Source organism: Chelmon rostratus, chromosome 3 (assembly GCF_017976325.1).
Source record: "Chelmon rostratus isolate fCheRos1 chromosome 3, fCheRos1.pri, whole genome shotgun sequence".
Taxonomy (NCBI): Eukaryota; Metazoa; Chordata; class Actinopteri; order Chaetodontiformes; family Chaetodontidae; genus Chelmon; species Chelmon rostratus.
Window position 1 is genome coordinate 1,405,026 of NC_055660.1, and position 22,546 is coordinate 1,427,571.

The window sequence follows — 22,546 nt, forward strand, 5'->3', positions numbered from 1 at the left end:
AGCTGCACCAGCTGAGCAACATGTAGCCCGCTCGTGCAGCCGCCGCCCGCTGCTGTCGCTCAGAACCAGGTTCAGGTCTCCGGATCGGCCGCTGCTCACAGGTCAGTGGAAACGAGCCTCACACCGCTTCCGGTCCTGAGCTCACGTTAGCGTCGAGTCTGTCACGTGTTAAATCTTTTGATTGAAGCGTGATGCTGCAACGACAAAAACAACAGATGCTCTGCGTTTATTGCTGCCTTAAAATAGACCGAGCCGCGTTTCGTGCGTCTTCCCCGCATCATGTCTTCGTGTCCGTCTGTCTCCCCCTGGACGGTATGTCCGGGGGTGTCCTGTCTCTCAGCAGAAGACCGTGTCCCTGTCTCCTGAATCTGGTCCGTCAGACACGTCGACTTGTGAACGTGATGAGACGCAGCTGAGGATGAGCTTTACTTTGTTTTCAAAGTTTCAGTCTGACCTGCGTCACACGGATCCGGATCCGCGCAGAGCTCCGAGAACAGGAACAAGATGTCAACTGATCCAGAGCATGACCGCCATATCAGTTCATTTCACTGTGTGTGCGCGCGCGCGTGTGTGAGACCTGGTAACCTGAAAGCAGTCCGCCTCAGCACACATGATGGCGGAAGTGAGGAATGGGGGCTGCAGCAGTTGTTTTTCAGGTTGTAGCCAGCTCCATGAAATCCCTCACAGTGAGGTCTGGATCGTTCCTTCAGGTCAGATGGTCATTATGGGATGCAGTAACAATCAAACTGTTTCCTGACAGCAGTTTCCTGAAGTGTTCCTGTGTCCAGGTATTAATCTCTTTATCCAATCATGTCCCTCCGTCCTCGCTGTGAACCACTGAGCCTTTCAATCATGATGCTATCACCTGTTACCAATCAACCTGTTTACCTGTGGAATGATCCAAACAGGTGTTTTTGGAGCGTTCCACATCTTTCCCAGTCTTTAGTTGCTCCTGTCACAACCTGTTTGAAACGTGTTGCTGCGTCAGATTCAGAATCAGCAGATATTTAAAATCAGTGAAGCTGATGAGCTCAGACAGTAAATATATTGACTTTGTGCTGTTTCCAGGTGAGCAGATGTTAAAAAGGATTGCATTTAACAGAGACATGATCCTTCAAGCTTCACTGCGTGCTGGACTGTTTTCTGTTGTTTCCTCTTACAGCGGGGGGGGGGGGGGGGGGGGGGGGGGGGGCAGTCAGGTGGTGATCTGATCTAACTGCTCCCTCCAGTTCATAGCTGAACTCTTAAATCACTCAGCACATCTGGAAGCTCTCACTGTGCGTCCTCATTGTGTTGTCATCCGTTAATCCACTTTGCGGGGGAAGGGGTGCGGGGGCCGGTACTCATGTCTGCGCGTTCTGGCGAACTTCCCCTAACAGGAATCTGCGGAATGCATCTCGAGTGGGTGTCTGTCGTTTCCTCCCTGCAGAGGATCGTTTGGAACGCTCTCTGTGTGGTCACATGAGCGGCGGCGGTCCGGACAGGATGGACGTAAAGTGACCGTGAGCTCTGAGCCGCGTGGTCCTGCCCCTGAGGACAGGAGCGGAAGCGAGACACTTTGTGGTGGTTCTGGATCAGCATCGGCCTGTCTGGCCGCTCTGGGGTTGATAACATGCACACACCCGAGCTCGCTGATGTTTATGCAGCACCGGAGCGGCTCTGACGTGCGCCCCTTAAAGCAGGAATTTCAGCTCAGGGCGACAGTTAGAAAAGTTGCCTCGCCACCTCTCCTGATGTCGCTGACGGACTAAATTGAATTGCAACGAATCATGTGAGAGAAGCGAGTCAACCATCCGGCTCTACAAACCGCCCTCAGATGATCCGGCTCCTGCGCCGAGCTTTAAGAGCCGAAGAAGAGCCGCTTCAAAGAAATCGTCCCGTTCTGGGAGAATCAAATCCAGTTAAAGAGCGAGTGATGATGGAAAGATGATCCAATATCTTGAACCATGTTGTATCTCTGGACTCCAGCTCTGTTACCTCCTCTGTTGCTGTGGAGATGTTCCTGATGTCAAACTCTGAGAATGAACCACATCACGTGTCCCAGTTAGCATTGTGGGGCAGGTTCCTCCCTCTGAAGCACCTCATTTCTATTCCTGTTTGGATCCATTCGCTTGTTTAATCATTTATTCTTTCCTCAGATGTGTTGCCTCATGTTTTCAGCATCCCTTTAATACCAACACAATAATAATCCCAGTAAAAATACTGATCGGTGATCAGCCTCCTGACCTGCGGTGCCACCTGAACCCGCGGCCTCAGGTGTTTGGTGGGAGGTTGTGGTGTGAGGATGTGATGCAGGTTCCTGCTGACGGTCTCATGATGGTGACATGAAGAAGTGTAGCAATGCAACCGCAATGGTTTAAAGCGTTTTAAAAATCAGCTCTGCGAGCGTTTATGAGGAAGGAAATACGTCTGACACACGTGTGAGGACTTGAGGACGCACTCGATGTGTTTGTGTGGAGAGAAATCCAAAAGCACCTCGAGGTGTGATCTGCTGCCGGACTGAGAGTCTGAATCTGTGCCACAGTCGGTCTTCTTTGACCGTGCCGTGTGGAGGTCACGCGTCCTGACGCTGTGTTGGAAGCTGTTGACGGGGGTGTGACCTTTGTTCCACTTCACAAATCCCATCCTCCCCCCTCCCTTCCCGGTATGTTTCTCCACTGTGTGATCATGTGACTGGCAGTGTGCGATTTCATCAGGGAGGTCGGGACCTGCGGTCTCGAGCGCGGCTTGTCTTGCGCAAGGTCAGCCTCCGCGGCCTAAAGCCGGGGTTAAATGTGACTGGAGGAGGGCGGACACAAGTCGGGCGGAGGGTCCGGGCGGATGAACCGCATGAGCTTCGGCAGCCATCCAGCAGCCGTTTGCTGTCTCTGTCTTCATATTTCTCAGTGACTTGTTGCCGCGCGTCAGCTGGCCCGCCACATTCACCGCGCTGAGACTGACTTCCTGTTCTCGCGTTTACAGCTTGCCTTCAGGGCGTCGCTCGTCTGCCCCTCTGATCGAAAACCATCGGCCCGCCCGCTGCCTCGGGACGACCTCATGCTTTATCTCTGTAAACCTTCATACAAGCCGTTTCACACAGGAGTCTATTGACTCCCTCTGTTTGGCTTCCTCCCTCTGGGCGTGATGTACTATTTGTAGAACTGTTGAATTATTGATGAGCTATTGATGCAACAACCACGTCCAATAAGTCAATAACGCATGAATTTCATGAGCATCTCGCACTTTTCCAGCAGAATCAATAGTGAAGCGAGTGTGCCTCTGCAGCCCGTCAGCGCTGTGCAGAATTTCAGAGATTAGACTGCACCCTGTCGTCTGGGTTACGACTCGTCTGAATGTCTATTCCTGCAGTATTATGACATTTCCTTTATTACTTCATCCCATTTTATACAGTTTGCGAAAAGCTTTGCTGCTGTGACGACATGTTGTTTCATCTGGTCTTGCAGAGGGTTTCGGCTTCATACCGGTTTCCGCACGTTCACGCCGCGGCTGACAGGAAGCTGCCGCTGATGGTCACAACAGGATTAAGTGAAGTGTTTAAAGGCTCCGTGTGTTAATCCTGCAACGAGAAGGTCGTAATAACGAGCTTAAACCATGTGAACCGAGCTGCTCAGGCTGCTTCTGCTTCCTCCACGAGGAGGAACCTTTCTGGGGAAATCAAGTGTGACTGACCCCCCATGTGTTTTATTCTTTTCTACTTCCTGGCTGTGGTTGGAGGTGACAGTTGCAGCAGCACAGCTGTGCTCTGGAGCTGCAGCCTGCTACCAGCCTGCCTTCATGTTCTGTTATGTGTCAGATGAACCAGCTGCCCTCTCCCCCTCTTTTTTCCAGTGTCTTGTGGGTGGCTGGTGTGGGGTGACCGGCGAGCTGGCTCTGCCATTGGCTTGTCATATTCTCAGGCCAAGTATGGAGAGCAGAGGTGGTGGTGGTGGGGGGGTTGTCTGCCAGGCGGGGACCGGTGACATTTGTTCGCTGTTGGCCGTCCGGCACAAAGACGCACTCATGCAGCAGAGCTGACACTAAACCCTCTTTTCATGATTGCTTCATTATTAATTACTCTGAAAAGAAAAGTAATCTGCAGCCGTTTTAGTAATCAGTCGATCAGTTTGAGGGATTTTCAAGTGAAATGAGTGAAAACGAGCTGCAGGTTCCAGCTCGTCAGGGGGCAGCGTGACCGGACGTTTCGTATCGTGTCCTCGGCAACGCTCATATTTAAAAAGATGATTTCAGGAATCAATCAATCAATTAATCAATTTGTATTAAAATGCCGGGAGATTATCTGGTAGTGAATTTAGTTTGATATCAGAGAAATCCTGAAAGCGGTCAGTAACTCGTCTCATTTGAATGATTCAGTTTTAAATTTCAGCAGCAGCGACCGAAGTGATCGTTGAATTTCACAAAAATATTATTTTATAGACATCCAGGAAACTGTCTGACTGTCAGTGATAAACTGTAGAACAGGATGTGATCTGTGACAGCTCATTTCTGTTCAGGTGGCAGCTGATCACGCTCACTGTGGTTCAGACTCTCCAAACAGCCTCAGCAGGATGAAATGTTGCTCAACGTGTGTGAAACACATCCACAGCTTCCTCGTGTCTCGGCTCAAACTGCAGGAAAATAAGATGCAGTTTGTCTCGGCTGTGGTGAAGCAGCTGGAAATTCTAATTCAGCGTCTTAGACTCTGAGGAATGAGCACGCAGGTGTGTTCGCTCAGTGTCTCCGGCCTGTCATATCTGTCGTGTGAATACAAAGACCTTCTTGTAATCGGTGTTTAGTTCAGCTCGGCAGCACAAGAATTGTACACACAGCGTCCAGATAGCGTGTGATAAGATGTCGGTCGTTCAGTCTTGAATAAACAAAACTGAAAAATGCTTAAATCAGGACTCGGCTCATCCTGAATCCGCCTGTTTGAGTCCATTATGTTTAAACTGCAGGCCTGTGTGCACCTGGTGGCCCGCTGTGATCCACCTGATCCACCTGTATGTGTCCGACCCTCCTGGAAACGAGCGTGAAGCCGCTGCGCTGCAGCGAGTGGCTGGCTGCCCTCACGCGTCTCTGTTTCTGTTTGGAAGGGGCGTGTTCCTGCTATTCATAGTTGTGAGAACCTCAGAGGTCTATTAGAGGTCAGCGTGAGTCCTTCTAATAGCGACTGCTGCAGCGAAGGGCCTTTCAGATAACGGAGAGTCCGAGCGCAGCCTCTTTCTTTCTTCACACACTCTGCGGCTGTGAGTATCCTGATTTATTACGTCTCAGTCAGTGCTGGAAATCCTCCGAGCTGCGTTTAACGTCGTCCTGCGCCGACACACGAGCTTTCCGCTGGTCGCTCGTAGCGTCTGACAGTGAGATTAGTGGAGTGTTTGTGAGGTTTAACGTGTGTTCGACAAACAGAGCTGAGTATTCTTTGTGATGTTTGAATAGAAATGAAGATTATCTCTGATCTCCTTTGATCTTTCTGCACATTCAGAGCTTTACTGTTCTTAACCCCTTTACGCTGATTGTCGTGTATTCACATCAGACCACTTTAATCCACATCGCAGCTGAATCGCGCAGCTTTCCTCCAATGCAGGTTTGTGCATATTCAACACACCCAGGAACCTTTGTAAGCTCTGGTTTCTCGTCGGACCGGTCAAAGTGAAAGAACCCCTGTTCTAATTGTTGTTACGATGTAATGGTTATGAGCCAATTTGTGGCTGTTTTGATGAAATAAATTAATTTTGAATACACAGAAAAGATGTTTTTACTGCATTTAAGCATTGAAAAAAGTGGACATACACTGTTTGTGAAAATTAACAAACTCCTCTTAATTTAGGATCAATTTGAAAGCAAAAACACAAAGAATAATAATTTTTAAATACAATTCTAACTAAATTCAGGCGTCAGGGGGTTAAGTTGTCGTTAAAAGTGAAAGAAAAGCAGCTTTTTGTGGCGGCGTGTCCCAGTGGGCACGGGGCCCGTGTCATGGGCTCTGCGGTAATAATAGAAGTAGGTGAGAAGTCAATTGTTGCCTCGATGCTGCTTGTTCACCTACAGAGCTGATAGCGTCTAATCTAGAGGTCAGATGAGTTGAATGTGGTGTACAAAAACTCTTTAAATGTTACTTTAATTTAATGTTTATATATATATATATATATCTTCCCACAGTGTGATTAAATTTAAATTTTACATTAACATGTAATTAGAAGACAAAGACAGTTCTGGCTGTCATTTGACTGTGAAATTAAAATTTTAGAGGAACTCCGAGCTGTGACGGGTTTCAGCCCAGAAGGTCTCACTTCCCTGCAGACGCGAGCAGCGAGGCATTCAGGGTCTGCGTCCTCACATCACTGTGGAGTCACATTTCCTTCCTGTGCACTGCTGTCGAGCAGGATAACATGTCTTCCTTTTGTGCGCGACGCTCGTGGAAGCGCGGAGCGATCACAGCCGCGGCTCGCGTCGCGTTCCTCAGCTTTAAGTCAGAGGTCCGGCTTCAGAGCAGCTCACATCTCTCAGTTTGATGGATTTTAAAGGAGCAGCTCAAAGAAAGCTTCATCGAGGTGGAAGCAGTTCATGAAAAGGTCGTTTCCTCGTTCGCTTCTTTTTGTGTTTTGCTGCCAGTGTTTGATTTTGTGCTCTGAATGCTTAAAACAGCAGCTGAAGCTGGAATTCAAACAGGATCTTTAAAAACCACAGTTAGGAGCTCCAAATGAAGCTGTGTCAGATAACGTCACATATTTTGGACCTGAAGCACTTGATGGGATGTTGTGTTGCTGAAGCGGTGGATCGTGAATCACCGGGCTGAACGCTGTGTGACTCACCGCGTCCGTGAGGCTTTATTTTGGTTTTATACTCCACGTTTCTGCGTCGTTACATCAGAGCGCCAGAAATAAGAAGAGCCGGGCGCCGCTTCAGGCTAAACTCTGCTTCCTGTCAGGATGCTGGAAGAAATCACGCTGAAATGTTCATTTTGTCACGTTGTCCTAACTGAAATCATCACATTTCACAACCTTTAACGAGAGGATGGTTTCAGTTTTTACTTCCATCATTCGCCTTGTTGTTGCTGCTCTATTGCTTGTCATCCACTCTGTCTTTTGTGTTGCATGAGATATTATTCAGTATCATAAAATGGTTCGGTCGCTGTGTGAAATATCAATACAGCAGAATGTGTTAACCTGCTAATACTTTTTAAGATTAGATCAACTTCATTGATCCCAAACTGGAGAAATAGAATAAAAAGGAGACATAGAAAAAGAACAAATAGACAATAAAAATAAAATCAACTATATATTTTTGTATATTATAGACAAAAAGAGTATAAGAGTTATATTGCATTGAGCTGGATGGATCAGTTTCTCAATGGAAAACTTTGCACATGAGTAAAATTTCTGACAAACTCACCTGCAAACAGCACAAAGTCAATATATTTACTGTCTGAGCTCATCAGCTTCATTGATTTTTGTAAGTATCTGCTGATTCTGAATCTGATGCAGCAACTAAAGACTGGGAAAGATGTGGAACGCTCCAAAAACACCTGTTTGGATCATTCCACAGGTAAACAGGTTGATTGGTAACAGGTGATAGCATCATGATTGAAAGGCTCAGTGGTTCACAGCGAGGATGGAGCGACATGATTGGATAAAGAGATTAAAACCTGGACTCAGGAACACTTCAGGAAACTGCTGTCAGGAAACAGTTTGATTGTTAATGATTGATTTTTTTGGAATCAGGGTTGTATTTGTGACGTGGACACACAGAAATCGTCTGTTGCTCTGAATGGAACCACTGTTCTGTTCTGACTCTTCAGTTCCGCGCTCGTGTTGCTGTGTGATGGTCTGAAACAGAGCCATTGATAAAAAGATAAAATCGTACATCCTGTTGCATCACAGACGATTTCCTTTTGAAGTCGAGATAACGCTCCCTCTCTTCCCTGCAGGGTCAGTGCAGAACAGACATGCAGGCTCAGGAAGTCCTGAGGCAGCTGCGGATCCCCGAGCTGGATGATCTTCGGCAGTATGTTCGCGGCTTGCCCACCAACGCCCTCATGGGTATGGGCGCCTTCGCCGCCATAACCACCTACTGGTTCGCCTCCCGGCCAAAGGCCCTCAAAGCGCCGTGCGACCTCGGCCTGCAGTCGGTGGAAGTACCGGTAGGTTTCTGTCCGTCCGCCGCCGTCCAGCTGTGTGTTACAGCAGACGTGACTCGGCGGGGATGTTGAAGGATCCTCTCAGGGAGCTTTAGTCGCAGCTGAAGGTTTTGTTCTGTCACGTCTTCACACGTTAAAGTGCTGAAACTTTACTAACGTTAACAAAGTGCTCGTCTGTTTATCGCTCTGCTAACACTTTGGAATGAGGAACCCTTTATGAGGGTTGATTACTTGTGATTAATGATTATTTATGGTTAATAAGTTATCTACCAAAGCTAAATTTAGCCATTTATAAGAGCAACATTTGGGTTGCCAGGTTGTGAAAAATCCAGCTGGATGCTCGCTTTGTCTTTTCTTTAAGTCATGAACTGCTGATCATCTTATTTACAACTGCAGACATGGTTCATAAAAATTATTAACGACTTATTGACATGAACTGCACACTTAATGGCTTATTAGAAACTCATGAGTATTTATTAATCAATCAATCAAACTTTATTTATATCGCACTTTTCATCCATTTAAAGGTGCTTCACAAAATAAAAGAATACAACAGAAAGAATAAAAGCATAGTATGGCAGACAATATCCCACTCCCAGATATATACACACATGCGCTCACACACACACACACACACACACACGGTGCTGAGACATGGCAATGCATTAACACTGAGAACTGCATTGTTATCCAATCCAATCCAACTTTATTTATAAAGCACTTTAAAAAACAACCAAGGTGGACCAAAGTCCACATAAAAGGGTGTTTTTCACAACCTGGCAACCCCGTGGATGGTTTCATGCCAAAAAACACCTTCAGTTAAATTCCTCCAAAGTCTTCACTACATATATTATGAGTCTGCAGGAACTCGGGTGGAAGCGTGGCTGGTTGGTTGGTGGAGGCGAACAGCGGCGAGGTGCTAACTCCAGTGTTTTCCTGTAGGGCGGAGAGCGCGCGAGGAGGTCGGTGCTGAACGACGGCGACGAGCCATTAGCGTACTACTACAGTGACGCACGCACCATGTACGAGGTGTTCCAGCGAGGGCTCAGAGTATCACGTGAGTGAATCGGCCGAGTGTGACGCCCCCTGACCACTTCCTGCGAGCGCAGGTGTGAGCAAGCTTTCCTTTCTGTCGCAGATGACGGGCCTTGTCTCGGAGCGAGGAAACCCAACCAGCCGTACGAGTGGCAGTCCTACAGAGAGGTGAGACGGGGACGGCGGGCGTGGGTATCTAATACTCCGCCTGTCCGCTGCGCACGGCTACTGAACCTTCTTTTGTTTGGCGCAGGTGGCGGACAGAGCCGAGCACGTCGGTTCTGCTCTCCTGCACAGAGGCCACTCGCATTCAGGAGACCAGTTCATCGGCATCTTTTCCCAGAACAGACCAGAGGTACGGCGGCCGCCGTCCTGTGCGCCGCAGCTCGCTCCCTGTGAGCTCCGGCCTTTAGCGTGTTTGTCATCCTGTTATGTTAATGTATCACCTGAGCTCAGGTGATCCCACAGTGTCCACAGATCACAGGGAGATTTAGAGAGTAGTGACTAATGGTTCGTCAAGTTAAAGACAAGCACAGACTGAAATCACTGCCTCATTCACTCGTTCCCTATTATTCCGGCGTCCCAGAGTCACCCCCCCCCAGTGCCAGTTCACACTGCTCCTACACAATCCAAACAGCACTGCCACGTTCAACTGACCCAGAGATGCTCCAGGTAGTGGCCAGTACCGATGCTACCATTTAGCTAATGCTAATGCTAACCGCTAAGAAGAACAGAAGAAGACAATACCATTCCGATGCTACCATTTAGCTAATGCTAATGCTAAATGCTAACCACTACCTGCTAAGAGGAACAGAAGAAGACAGTAAAGCTAGATTCACCTATACTGTTAATGTTAACTGCTAGATGCCAATGCTAACTGCTAAGATGCTATCATACTACCACCGCTTTAGCTATTGTTAGCTGCTACAATGCTAGCACAGGCCTAGATGCCACATGTAACTGCCAATTGCAGCATTACCATCATCTACCCCTGCCTCTCACCAACTGCACCAATAAAAGCGGGGTGGGAATACAAACCCTGGTTCGGGTAGGGGGTAGAAAATTTAAAGGGTGCTGAAGGTGGAGGCCTAATCCACAGACTAGCCTTCTAACATTTCCTTCAAGAAGCAAACAAAACAGGAAAACAACCAAAAAGAAAAAAAAACAAGCCAACTCTGTATCTTACAACGCAAACTCACCTGAACAGGCCGCATGGTCCCAAAGAGAGACTCTAGGTCTGGTTCTCTTCCTATTGGCAGAGCGAGAAGATGGGGTGGGGAAAGCAGAGCAGAGGAGAGGTGTCTTGTTCAGACTTTAACTTCTTCTCCTGCCGGATTAGGCATGCACCCCCCCCCCCCCACCGCCCCTACATCACCCCCCAACCACTATTATTTCTCCTGATCCATATCCACTGACTAGACCTAGCAGCCTCACCTGACATCTCCCTCACTGTCTTCCTTAAATTTGTTATGTTATAATCTATATAATCGACGCTTTGATGACTAACCTCAGCTCGCTGACCTGAAGACCCTGAACTTCACATCCACTTCTCTATGAACGATGCTGACGTCTGCGTCCTCTGTCTCTCAGTGGACCATTTCAGAGCTGGCCTGTTACACGTACTCCCTGGTGGCGGTCCCTTTGTACGACACGCTCGGCACCGAGGCCATCGGCTACATCATCGACAAAGGTACGATGGAGGGCACCTCCCAACCCGACGGTATAATAAGCTGACGGAGCCTCAAGTCTGAAAAGTGCAAAATGCCGTAAACATTGTTTGGCCCAGCAGGGGCCCATCCACTGGTTGCAAAAATAAGTCTGATTGTATGGAAGCTTATGAGAAAATGACCCTGCTTCTCCTTTGATTTATTACCTAAGTGAAGAGTTTCCTGATGAGTTTCTGGTCTCAGTCACTAGTTTCAAGTCTTCTTCAACACAGTCTGATGTTCATGTGGTAAATTATGGTCCCATGTAGAGTAAAATAGGCGATAAAGTTGGGCATGTTTGGCAAGTCAATCAGGATAGAGGTGCAGCAGCGTGTATCCTCACCACCTCCAGCCTCTCGTCCAAATACGGTCACTTCTGGCTCCTAACAACCAAAACGGCGCCATAATGCCAAAATGGAGGTTTCCAAACAGTAGTCCACAAACCATCGGGTGACGTCACGGTCTACGCTAACCACCCACCACCTGCTCTTTAATCAAAGCCACTGATCCTGATTCATCCGTCAGCGGCTCATTCGCTTCTGTCTGTTTTCAGCTACCATCTCCACGGTGATCTGCGACGTACCCGAAAAGGCCGGTATGATCCTGGACTGCGTCGGCGGGAAAGGTCGAACGGTAAAGACGATCGTGCTCATGGAGGCGTTCGACGCTGACCTGGCGGCCCGTGCACAAGAGTGCGGCATTGACGTTATGAGTCTGAAGGAGTTCGAGGTGAGAACAACCTCATCGGCTGTGGCCTTGTCTTGAACCTGGCGTGAGGTGACAGGTGTCATTGCCACGTTGATGCTGGTGCACTTCCTGTTTCGTCAGCAGAAAAGCGTTCACTCCTCCAACCTGCCAAATCTGCCATTTAAATAGCAAGAGAGGACACTGATTGGTTTAATTCCTGTTACCCAAAACTCACCAGTGATTCATTAAGAGAGCTCCTCGGCTCTTAATCTTCTGTTGACGTCAAGGTTTCTCACCTCTATTACCTTTTAGTCTCTTTTAAAGTATCTACTGAGCGTCGTATCAGCCACCAGCAGACGCTCATGAGATCAGCTGTAGCTGCCGTCGTTGCTGTCATCCAGTCATGGAGCTAAATCTGGCCCCGAGGCTCTGTGTGTTTAAAGTGTGATTATTATCAGCACTTCCTGCAGACGCCGTATGTCTCACTGCATGTGTTGTATTTTTTCCAGGCCTTGGGCAAAGCCAACCACCAGAAACCAGTGGTGAGTTGGAGCAGAACACCTCATTTGACCTGTTGATTACACGACGAAAAGCTCTTCGTTCTCACTAAATTACTGCGAGCAGAATCATCTTTAGATTTAGATCATTTGCTTGTAATCAGCAGGAAAAAAAGTCAGTTTTTCACTCTATTAAAATATACAGTAGCATCATTTTTCTAATGTAACAGCGACTCAGGCTTCGTGTGCATTAGTGTAGATCTGTGGTCTGATTACAGCCCCCTAAACCAGAGGACCTCGCCATTATCTGCTTCACATCTGGAACCACAGGTACTGACACAGCTCGTTACACCTTCAACCTTTTTTCAATGTTTTTATTTTTTTTACCTGTAATCGTGAACATCATTTATCCTTTCAGGAAACCCAAAAGGTGCAATGCTAACTCACGGAAATGTAATCTCCAACACTGCAGCTTTCATTAGAATAACAGAGGTAAACGAACACACCAGCTAGACTCTGGAAGATGTAAAATATTGAATCTTGAGCTAAATTCTGTTGTTTATTAACGTGCTGTATGTTTGATTCTGGTCCCCTTGTTTAAAAGGCGGATTCTTCTTCTTTGATTTACTCACTGAGATCTCTCTAAAAATGTTCATTAATAATAACTGTTCACAGCAACAAGCTTTGTTAGCATGAGCAAAGGATAGATGACTTTTTTTTGCCCTGAGCGTTGCCTCTCAGGCAGCATACACACATATAAGACCCCGTGTCTTCTTGGTGGAGGTTGTTGCTGTATGCTGGTGTCACCACTGATGGAAATCACTACAAACATTTTCATCACAACTCATTTTTTACTAGATGCATGTTTAAAAATAGCATCCTCACACTTTTTTCACACCTTCTGCTGAATTGTGCTTCCAAAAGTTTGGAAACCAAACCAGCTCCATGAGACCTGAATCAAACTGAGCTGTTTGCTCAAAATCTAAAACCCCCACCTGACTCAGGTCGACCCTCTTTCACCTCCTCTGTATTTTCCTGTCCATCCTCCTCCTGTCTTCGCTCCTTCCTCCTCCTCATCCTCCTCTGTGTATGTTGCTGTCCAGGGCCTACTGAAGCCCACCAATAAAGATGTGCTCATCTCCTTCCTCCCTTTGGCCCACATGTTTGAGAGGGTGGTGGAGGTACAGTACGCCACGGCTGACCCGCGCACGTGTTTTGTTTTGTGTGTCCCCCCCCCGCAGGTGCACTGCATGCTGGACCTCCATGATATTCATGTGTCCTATCTCCCCCTAGCTCACATGTTTGAGAGGGTTGTACAGGTATGTGCTGGACTTTGATGCATAATGAAATGACAAGGTGGAGTTCAGAGTCAAAAGACTGCTGCAGAATTACTGTGATTCACTGAAATAAGCTTTCAGTCTGTGTTTCTGCAGCTTTATATAATAATGATTATGATTAGATTTAGTTTGTAAATGATAAAACATTGTGACGTTTGAGCATATTGATTTTTTAAATTTATTTTTTAACTTCCTGAGTACTGGCCGACATGTATTTGTAGCACAGAGTTTCTAAAACTCTACTAAAAGTTGCTAAATGATTTCTAGATTTCTAATCTTATTTCCTTGTATGTTCGTCAGAAGTTTGGTTATTTTGGGCTGTTTTATATCAGCAAGGCTTTTTTGTGAAGATAGAATACTGATGCCTTTGAGAAGTTTGGTTCATTTGGTTTAATAAAAAAAAAACAAAAAAACACATGTTTATTGTCACATTAAGGCATGAAAAGTCTTGTTGTTGTGGTGTCGGTGCTTCAAATGACAGCAGGAACCGTGTGGTGTGATGAGGCGAACAGCAGCGAGCCTCAATAACAAACACTGGATATGAATTCACGACTAACACTGCCCCCTGGTGGACAAAATGATTCCACTTCAGCAAGTTAACTCTCTTCCTCAGGGCGTCATCCTCATCCACGGGGCTCGAATCGGCTATTTCCAAGGGGACATTCGGCTTTTGATGGATGATTTGAAAACGCTGCAGCCGACAGTCTTCCCCGTGGTCCCTCGTCTCCTCAACCGCATGTTTGATAAGGTCAGACAAAGCGCAGAGACGAGTCACCTGATCCACTGTGTGCTTGTTTCAGCTTTCTTCTGCCTTCTCTGATGTTGAATAAAAGATGTGGCGACTCTTAATTCTCCACAGGTGTTCAGTCAAGCCAACACGCCGCTGAAGAGATGGCTGCTCGATTTCGCCTTCAGGAGGAAGGAGGCTGAGCTTAAAAGCGGTGTGGTGAGGAAGGACAGCATGTGGGACAAACTCATCTTCAAAAAAGTACAGGTAAGCACGACATCAGAGAGCATCTTGTGCTTTCTGTTTCTTCTTCTCAAAAATAACAAGTCGCCATAGCACCAATAACACGTTTAAATCATTTCTGTTTGTCTCACACCTGTCAGGCGAGTCTGGGCGGGCGCGTCAGACTCATGATTACAGGAGCGGCTCCGGTGTCTCCGACCATCCTGACGTTCCTGCGAGCTGCACTGGGCTGTCAGGTGAGCTGCACCCACCTGATCGTCTCGTTTATCAATAACTGTGACTAACCGCGCCCTGTGCTCCACAGTTTTACGAAGGCTACGGTCAGACTGAATGTACCGCCGGCTGTTCCATGTCGATGCCTGGAGACTGGGCAGCAGGTAAATGCTGCAGCATCTGCCACCTGTCGCTCAGGTGTTGTGTTTTGTGCGCATCATGAATTTATCTCCGTTTTGTGGCTCCAGGTCACGTCGGGCCTCCTCTGCCCTGCAACTCTGTCAAACTGGTGGACGTGGCGGAAATGAACTACCTGGCAGCCAATGGAGAGGGAGAGGTGAGACGATGCTTCAGTCTAGTACGGCAGTGGGCGGGAACATTTGTGTTGAAAAACACACACAAACAGAGACTTAAAGGGTCATGCAAGTTTTAATTTGACTTAAACAGAGACCTGAAGAGATCAAACACAGGCAGAAAACTATTAAAAGCACATAAAAAAAGAGGTGTACTGTTACAGCTGGTGCAGCTTTTTCTTTAAAACAGCTCAGTATCTGCATTTTCTATTTTTCTTCCAGACAGAATTAATGAAAATAATTAAACAAATGAGGAAAAACTGCACAATAAACTTCTTATTAGTGCATGAAATTAAATCCTGATAAACACAATTAACACATGAAATAATTAAGTCTGAATAAGAGTCTACAGCCATGCTAGTAGCTGTAGCACAGCAGATGTTTGCTTCTTAGTTCTGCATGTTAACAAGCTAACGTTTGCTAATTAGCACTAAACATTAGACACATTTTTACACCTCATGGAGGCACTGGAGGAAAAGTCAGGGGGGCTGACTCTCCATCCAGTAGCCGTAGAGACATTTCAGTGTGTTTACAGTCACATTGTGCTTGTGTTAATGTGGTTTTTCACCTGTTGTTATCGTCCCCCCCTCTCGAGGTGTGTGTCAAAGGACCAAACGTATTCCAGGGATACCTGAAAGACCCGGAGAAAACCGCAGAGGCGATCGACCAGGATGGATGGCTGCACACGGGAGACATTGGGAAATGGCTTCCTGTAAGCAGCCCAGGCTGGGGGGGCACGACTGATCTGTGATTATTGTGCCTGGATGTGTTGAAATCTAGCAGAACATCAGATTAACATTAACTTTCGAGGCGCGTTTCTCTCCTGGTTTGTGGCAGAACGGCACGCTGAAGATCACCGACAGAAAGAAGCACATCTTCAAGCTGGCACAGGGAGAATACATCGCCCCCGAGAAGATAGAGACCATCTACAACCTCAGCGATCCAGTGGCCCAGATATTCGTTCACGGCGACAGCTTACAGGTGAGCCATCAATGTGACACTGCGTGAGTGTGAGATATTCTCCTCAGAATAATCTACAGTCTGGTACAATCTGTGTGTCGCTGTGTGTCAGGCGTGCCTCGTGGGGGTCGTGGTACCTGATCCAGACTTTTTACCGATCTGGATCAAGAAAAAGGGGATTGAAGGGTCCTACTCTGAACTGTGCAATAACAAGGTGAGAGTCGTCGCTGTCAGCGGCCCGGACGTTCAGCGCCGCCTGCTGCGCGTGCTAACATCTCTGCCTGTTTTCAGGACGTGAAAAGTGCCATTCTGGAGGACATCCTGAGGCTGGGCAGAGACGCCGGACTCAAGTCTTTTGAGCAGGTGACGGTTGCCATGTTTGACTTCATCCTCAACAATCTGCATTTTTCATTCATTTGAGCAACAGAAACTTCTTTCAACGCGACTCTGATTCAGTCATCATTTTGTGTTTCTCCTCTTCTAACCAGACCTAAAACGATTAATCGATTTCATTGATTAGAATCACCAAATACTTTGATAAACAATTAGCTGTTTAAGTACCAAAGTTACATCTTATCATTTATGATAATGTGCTGCTTTTGGACAAACAAGCAATTTGAAGACAGATCAGCTTCAGAAACCTGTGACAGACGTTTTTCACGATGTTTATGTTCATAAACCAAACGATTAATCCAGAGAATAACCAGCAGATCAATCAGTAACAGAAGATAACTGTTTCGCTCTGTGTTAATCCTTCATCTTTCGCTCTGTTGTTGTCGGCAGGTGCGAGATATCACCTTACATCCCGAGATGTTTTCAGTCCAGAACGGCCTGCTGACCCCCACCCTGAAGGCCAAGAGGGCCGAGCTCCGCAGCCGCTTCAGGCAGCAAATCGATGAACTCTACGCCAACATTAAGATGTAAACTGGGACGGGGACGGGGACGGGGGGGCACTGCCGGGAAGGCGACAATCATTTAGCTATCAGTTTAATTAGCTCGGAAAATCGCGGTTTCGCTCGTATAATTAAGGGAAACGTGACTCGATTGAGCTTTAACTGCCATTAAATCTGACCTCGTCCTGTCAGAAAGGTCCGGCCCTCAAAATATTTCTATTTTTTTTTTATTCTTGGGAGCTGCAGAAAAAAGAAATCTTATGCTTTTACAACCGTGACAAATACTGAATATTTATGTGCCAGACTATTTAATGTTTTGGTTATTTCTATTTAAGGTGATATTGAATGTAATCGTTGAAGCTGTAAATAGTATCTGCTCAGTCTTTTTGTATGCAGAGTAGAGCTGCTGATTTCCTGCATTCCCACATCGCTCGGTGCTTTAGGATGAAGAACTGATGAACCTGCTTTAATGCACAGCTGAGTCGGGAATATTGTTGCTTGACGGACTTTTTGTGCCTTTTTTGGTTGTTTTTGTTTTCCTGTAACGTGCATGACGAACGTTACTCTGCTGTACATGTAGCTCACACTTTTAGATTTTCACATTTTGTTGCAGGATGAAGCTGCAAACTGTCATTTGTATAATACACGAGCCTTCAGGGTGAATATCTGGAGGAGACAGTTTTTTCTACATTAATTCCACATCCTGTTCAGCATGAACTTTGACTGATGGTCCATGAAGGCATCAGTCTGAATTATGATCATTGCACACATCTACTTCTGTTGGGGCCTCCTTGACAGTTCAAGCCATATTGTACTTGTTTGTGCTGGAGTTTGAAGTGCAGTAGCTTTAATATCTACTGTACCAAATAAACACTTTCTTCCAAAACTGATATTTAGTTTCTGTCTCTTAAAACGGGAAACATATTTCTAAAGGATCTAGAAAAGGGCATCCGTGACTTCTAGACGTTTTGGTAGCTAGAAACCTCATTTCTTCTGCTAAAACTGTCCATGAAGTGCATTAATCCATGTATCCTGGATTTAAATGTGCTAACAGGGGTCTTAAAGTGAATCTCATGTCTACTGGGAATCAAAGTCTGCCATACATTTGAGCAGGAGCTGATCAGAGATGTCCTCGGTGTGTTGTTCAAAGTCGTCCAGGCTCTGTAAGAAGTCCTGGTCGTCCCGGCCGTCTCCCCACACGTCAGCGGATCCCCCCTCTCGAGACGCCGCGCTCTGCGGGACCCGGTTCGGCGCCTGGCTGGGTTCAATGTTGCCGGCGTCGTCCATTAAGTAAGCCTGGTCTTCATCATCCTGTCAGTGAACAGAGAGCACGATGTGAAGACCACGATGTCTCTGAGCTCTAAAAGACGACAGACAGGATTTCCTGGCACATCAGCCAATCAGGATGCAAGTTAAAGTAAACAAACATACCAGGGTCATGATGTAGCTGACACAGATCTCTGGGGGCAGTGGGTGACCTGTAACAGCAGAATGTTGATGTCAGACAGGTTCTGTTACCACCGTCATGCACTCTATTACCTCACAGACAGAGCACGCTGTTTTCAATGGAAAAAAGTCAAGATGGCCGCTCTTGGGGTCAAAACATACTTGAGGACCTGAAGTTCTTGCATTCGGGGTCGTGACACTTCTGGTACCAGACTTCCTCTTTGAGATCCACAACGATCCTGCAGAGGAGCATGAGACCGACTCAGACAGGCGGGCGAACAAGACAGTTTATAAAAAAAAAAAAAAAAACCTGCATGAAACACGCGTACATGATGTTGTTGCTTTTATGAAACCTTTCCACGTTTTCACACCAGCGGTACTTTGCGATGTCGTAGACGAGCAGTTGATCAGCAGCGAAGTAGTTCCATCGTCTGATGGCTGAGGAAACAAACACGACAGACAGCGAAGACGTTACTGACGTACGCCGCCACGATCAGTCTCACTGACAGACGACGGCCACAAGCTGCTGCGTGAAGAACAACATCAGCAGCGTTTCTGACCGTAAACCAGGAAACGTCAAACATGAATCTGTTCCAGCACATGAGGGTTTACTGCTGTTCTGTTCTGTTATTGTGAACGAGGATCTTTGGACTGCTGGTCATCTGACGTCAGTATCGTGGGCTTTCTGTGACATCCATTTTTCACTGTTTTCTGACATTTTATAGAGCAAAATATTCTTCAATCATTCCAGAAAATAATCAGACGATTAATCTATAACAAAAATGATTATTATTATACTAGATATTCAAATGTTTTAAAAGCGACATCTTTTGCAGAAGCAAATCCAGCATCAGGCCAACACTTACCTCCGTGTACGCCATCTTTTCTAACCACAGTTAACACAAAGCGGTCCACTTCCTGATGAGGAGACGACAGGCAGCCAGAAAGTGAATCTGTCAGTGATGGATGAGGAAAACAGATAAATTAAAAGTAATAATACACCGTGTGTGTCCAGAGAGAAGCCTCTGCCGTCAGTTCAGCGTTACCTGGATTAATGTCTGATCCCGGCTGGTAAAGAGGTCTTGAGGTTTTGGCGTCCTTGGTTTCTGGGACGTCCCATGTCAGAATTCTCTGACCTGTGAAACTGACAATACACAGAAATAAACTCTGACGCTTTGGCTTCATGAGGGTGATACAAAAGCTAAAAGGAGTTCAATGTACCTCAAATTACAGACTAAGGAAGCCAAGAAGACACTTTCCTCCACAGAAATTCCCTTCTCAGGTTTGGCGATGAACTTGTTGTCGTCCGCCACCGTGAACGCGGCGTTCTTTCCCACTTTTGATGACTTGTAAAGGCGGAAATTTCTGTTCTTGGTGTAAACACCTGTTTTTGTACATTAGAACCATGATCGTGAATCCATCGGTACATTCTGGCTAGGTTTACAAAAAAGTTCTATGTAAAAGAGGAACTGAATATCTCAAGAGATTTAACCAAAGTGTGTGAATGTGTCTGACCCAAGAGGAAAAAAGGACAAACAAAAGCCTGCAGCTCCTCTTACCAAGATCAACGAAGAGACCGCCTCGGCCGTCCTTGTTCTTCACCTGGAGGAAGGTCAGGTCTTTCTCTTCCAGCTTGCGCCTCTTTGTCTTTGGACTCTCCGCCATGTCAGCCGTCTTTGCAGGCGTCCCCACAGAAGCAGCATGTGATCTGCTGTCAGGACATCATTGAGACAAATTACACAAAGTGATGACAGCAGAGAAGTTAAATGACATATTCTGACAGGTCTGAAAAACAAACCATCTTTCAATGTTTTCTGCCACTGAAGTCCTTCCAACATCCAGGCAACTTCCACCTGTGGGTGTGTGCAGGAGCGGCTGCAGAATTGCATGGATAAACCTCCCTAAAAAACAGAATATATGCACTGAAGTTACTTATGAAGAAACAGTTTTTACTGCCTTCACACAACCCGGAACATACCCACATGTATGTTGTCTTTGAAAGCCACACTTTGGAGATTAAAGATCAGATGTCGGCTGAATTTCTCTTCTGTGCTGGAGTCCAGGTTGAGGACATTGTTTGTGGAGCACTCGATCCCATAAACTTCCATCAGCTTGTCACAAACATACTGTCGACGCATGAAACACAGGGGGGTAAATATACTGTAGATAAGAAAATAACAACAGAAACTACACTTAATGTATCCTGATGATCGTTTGTCCCATATCACAGATTCCAGTGCATCCCTTTTTCACAGTTAAGCTATTTTTTATTTATTTATTTACAGAATTTCTATATTCAACACCTCTAACCTAGACCCAGAGTCTTTACGAATCATCCTTGGCTCATCTGAATCGACAGTGAACCCACTTCCCCTCCCGCATTAGAGCAAAAAATATATATATACAGAATAAATATACTATCATACTGAAAGAAAACTACCGTCTAAAGCACTAAAATGCAGTTGGAAGATTCAATCATAGCAGCTGGAGATTATAAGAATACGAGTGGATGATGAGCAGGAAATGGGTGGATTTATTTTCCTTTGGTGAGCTTTTTTGTTAATGCTGCTCCTATAATTTTAATCACTAACTGACTGTCAAGCGCACACGTTTACAGCACATTATTCTGCTTTATAATCATTAAACTGAACATCTGAATCATTTTGATCTGCATGATAAACATGTCTGAACAGAATGTAGGAAGATACACCGCCAATGAAGATACACGAGTTCCCTACCTGGATAAGTGAGGACACCATATCTTTCCCATCGGCTCCTTTGTTCGATGGCTTGTGGAACTCCAAGTCAAAGTAAAGCTTACAAATAGCACCTTCTGGTATCACCTCATAGCAGTGCATCAAGGTCTGTGTGTAAACCCTAAAACAAACCACCATCACTGCACATCATCACACTTTTTCCAGTCCCACAAAAGAAGACACTTCATTTTGCGATGTAGAATTAGTATTTACCTGTAATAATGCCACAGCTCACTGTAACTGGTAACAAGGTAGATCCTTTGACCCAGGGCCGCCTTTTCTTTTTCAAGTGCAAAAACATGGACAGTCTGGAGAATGCACGGCACAAATGTCAGCATTGTTTTTTCCTTTATGCACTGGATGTAGAAACTAAGGCTTTGTTCAGACTGCCAGCCCAAATCTGTTCTCTGGTGAATCCAGATTGATTTTAAAATGTCTGGACAGCAAATTGGATCCAGGTTTGAAATGTGACTCCAATTAGATTTCTACAGATGAGTCTCAGTGCTCAAACTCTGACCACTCCAATTGGACTGTTTTTTGTCTCACTCGCAATACGACACGCAACAACATCAAATCCAGAGAGAGGGAAGTTTAAGTTTAAGTTTATTTACTTTATTGGTCCCAAGACTGGGAAATTATTCTCTGCTTTTAACCCATCACTGGGGAAACACACACACATGCAACATGCAGTGAAACACACACAGGAGCAGTGGGCTGCAATCAAGCGCCCGGGGGAGCATATTGGGGGGGTTAAGTGCCTTGCTCAAGGGCACATCAGCCGGCTAATGGAGGGGGAGGGAATACTCCACCACACCCACTTTTTTCTGCCGGTCCGGTGGGGGAATCGAACCGGCGATCTTCCGACCACAAGCCGCTTCTCCAACCTCTCAGTGTGGCTGAGCAGAGTCCATGCTGCTGCTGCTGCTGCTGCAGCACGACTGTTTGGAGGGCGAGATGATGGAGCTCAGTTTCTCATGCTTCCTTGTTGGAGAGCCGCGTCACCATGTGACATCATCATGTGTAGTCACTGACAGAACCCCCCTACAGATAGGTTGCTCATGTCTGGACACAATCAGATCTAACCACTTGCAAACACCAGTGTGGACAGTCTGTCTTAAAGATCTGATTTGAGAAACAAATCTGACTTGCCGGCAGTCTGAACAAAGCCTCAGGTACAGACGGAGGAAATGGTCCAGCATCAGGAAAAAGTTTTGTTACCTCTCTGCAGCTCTGAGCGAAGGTCATAGCCATACTTTGACGAGGGAAGAGTTTCCAGACGGAGGAGGGTTGGCACGGCCACAGTCGAGGTTTGTAGCGCGAGGCCAGAGGATTCAGCTGGAATGACTGAGCGAGCTGCTCAACCTTCTTCAGTCTGTCTCCCCACTTGCTCATTCTTAAGTGCTTATTCACCACTTATATATGACCCTTGATTACTTGTTCATCATTTGTCCACATCCGACTCAAGGTCAGAGGTCAGCTACGGTAATTAGACTTGCTCAAAGACACTTCAGCAGAGTGGACGCTTGCGTTCGGTCCTCCTTCAACCTGAAAAAAACATTATACAGGAAGCTCTTATT

At 46.3% G+C, this 22,546-nt stretch overlaps 2 protein-coding genes across 6 annotated transcripts in view; one reads left to right on the forward strand and one right to left on the reverse strand.

Annotated features, from left to right (window-relative positions):
* Nucleotides 1-17,657, forward strand: acsl1a (acyl-CoA synthetase long chain family member 1a). Of its 4 annotated transcripts, none has more exons than XM_041933785.1 (21): nucleotides 1-101; nucleotides 7,907-8,119; nucleotides 9,059-9,173; nucleotides 9,255-9,319; nucleotides 9,405-9,506; nucleotides 10,742-10,841; nucleotides 11,411-11,586; nucleotides 12,054-12,086; nucleotides 12,320-12,371; nucleotides 12,460-12,533; nucleotides 13,283-13,360; nucleotides 13,992-14,126; nucleotides 14,238-14,372; nucleotides 14,489-14,584; nucleotides 14,653-14,725; nucleotides 14,810-14,898; nucleotides 15,510-15,626; nucleotides 15,752-15,895; nucleotides 15,987-16,088; nucleotides 16,166-16,237; nucleotides 16,658-17,657. In XM_041933785.1, the coding sequence occupies exons 2-21, from the start codon at nucleotides 7,925-7,927 to the stop codon at nucleotides 16,796-16,798; spliced, it is 2,094 nt and encodes a 697-aa protein (XP_041789719.1). In that variant the 5' UTR covers nucleotides 1-101; nucleotides 7,907-7,924; the 3' UTR covers nucleotides 16,799-17,657. The 4 variants fall into 4 exon arrangements, with proteins under 4 accessions (XP_041789719.1, XP_041789721.1, XP_041789718.1 ...); XM_041933787.1 differs by lacking the exons at nucleotides 1-101; nucleotides 13,283-13,360 and adding exons at nucleotides 4,920-5,222; nucleotides 13,145-13,222; XM_041933784.1 differs by lacking the exon at nucleotides 1-101 and adding an exon at nucleotides 4,924-5,222.
* primpol (primase and polymerase (DNA-directed)) overlaps nucleotides 14,990-22,546 on the reverse strand; it is a 14,782-nt gene continuing 7,225 nt past the window's right edge. The window contains exons 2-14 of one of the 2 annotated variants that reach the window (XM_041933788.1): nucleotides 22,188-22,514; nucleotides 21,183-21,277; nucleotides 20,952-21,090; nucleotides 20,192-20,339; nucleotides 20,012-20,114; nucleotides 19,773-19,924; nucleotides 19,435-19,597; nucleotides 19,260-19,357; nucleotides 19,080-19,166; nucleotides 18,543-18,651; nucleotides 18,376-18,452; nucleotides 18,199-18,245; nucleotides 14,990-18,078 (exon numbers count right to left, since the gene is read on the reverse strand). In XM_041933788.1, coding sequence (XP_041789722.1) covers nucleotides 17,845-18,078; nucleotides 18,199-18,245; nucleotides 18,376-18,452; nucleotides 18,543-18,651; nucleotides 19,080-19,166; nucleotides 19,260-19,357; nucleotides 19,435-19,597; nucleotides 19,773-19,924; nucleotides 20,012-20,114; nucleotides 20,192-20,339; nucleotides 20,952-21,090; nucleotides 21,183-21,277; nucleotides 22,188-22,361 — 1,626 coding nt within the window. In that variant the 5' untranslated portion in view covers nucleotides 22,362-22,514 and the 3' untranslated portion in view covers nucleotides 14,990-17,844. The remainder of the gene's footprint in view (nucleotides 18,079-18,198; nucleotides 18,246-18,375; nucleotides 18,453-18,542; nucleotides 18,652-19,079; nucleotides 19,167-19,259; nucleotides 19,358-19,434; nucleotides 19,598-19,772; nucleotides 19,925-20,011; nucleotides 20,115-20,191; nucleotides 20,340-20,951; nucleotides 21,091-21,182; nucleotides 21,278-22,187; nucleotides 22,515-22,546) is intronic. The other variant, XM_041933789.1, reaches the window with a different exon arrangement.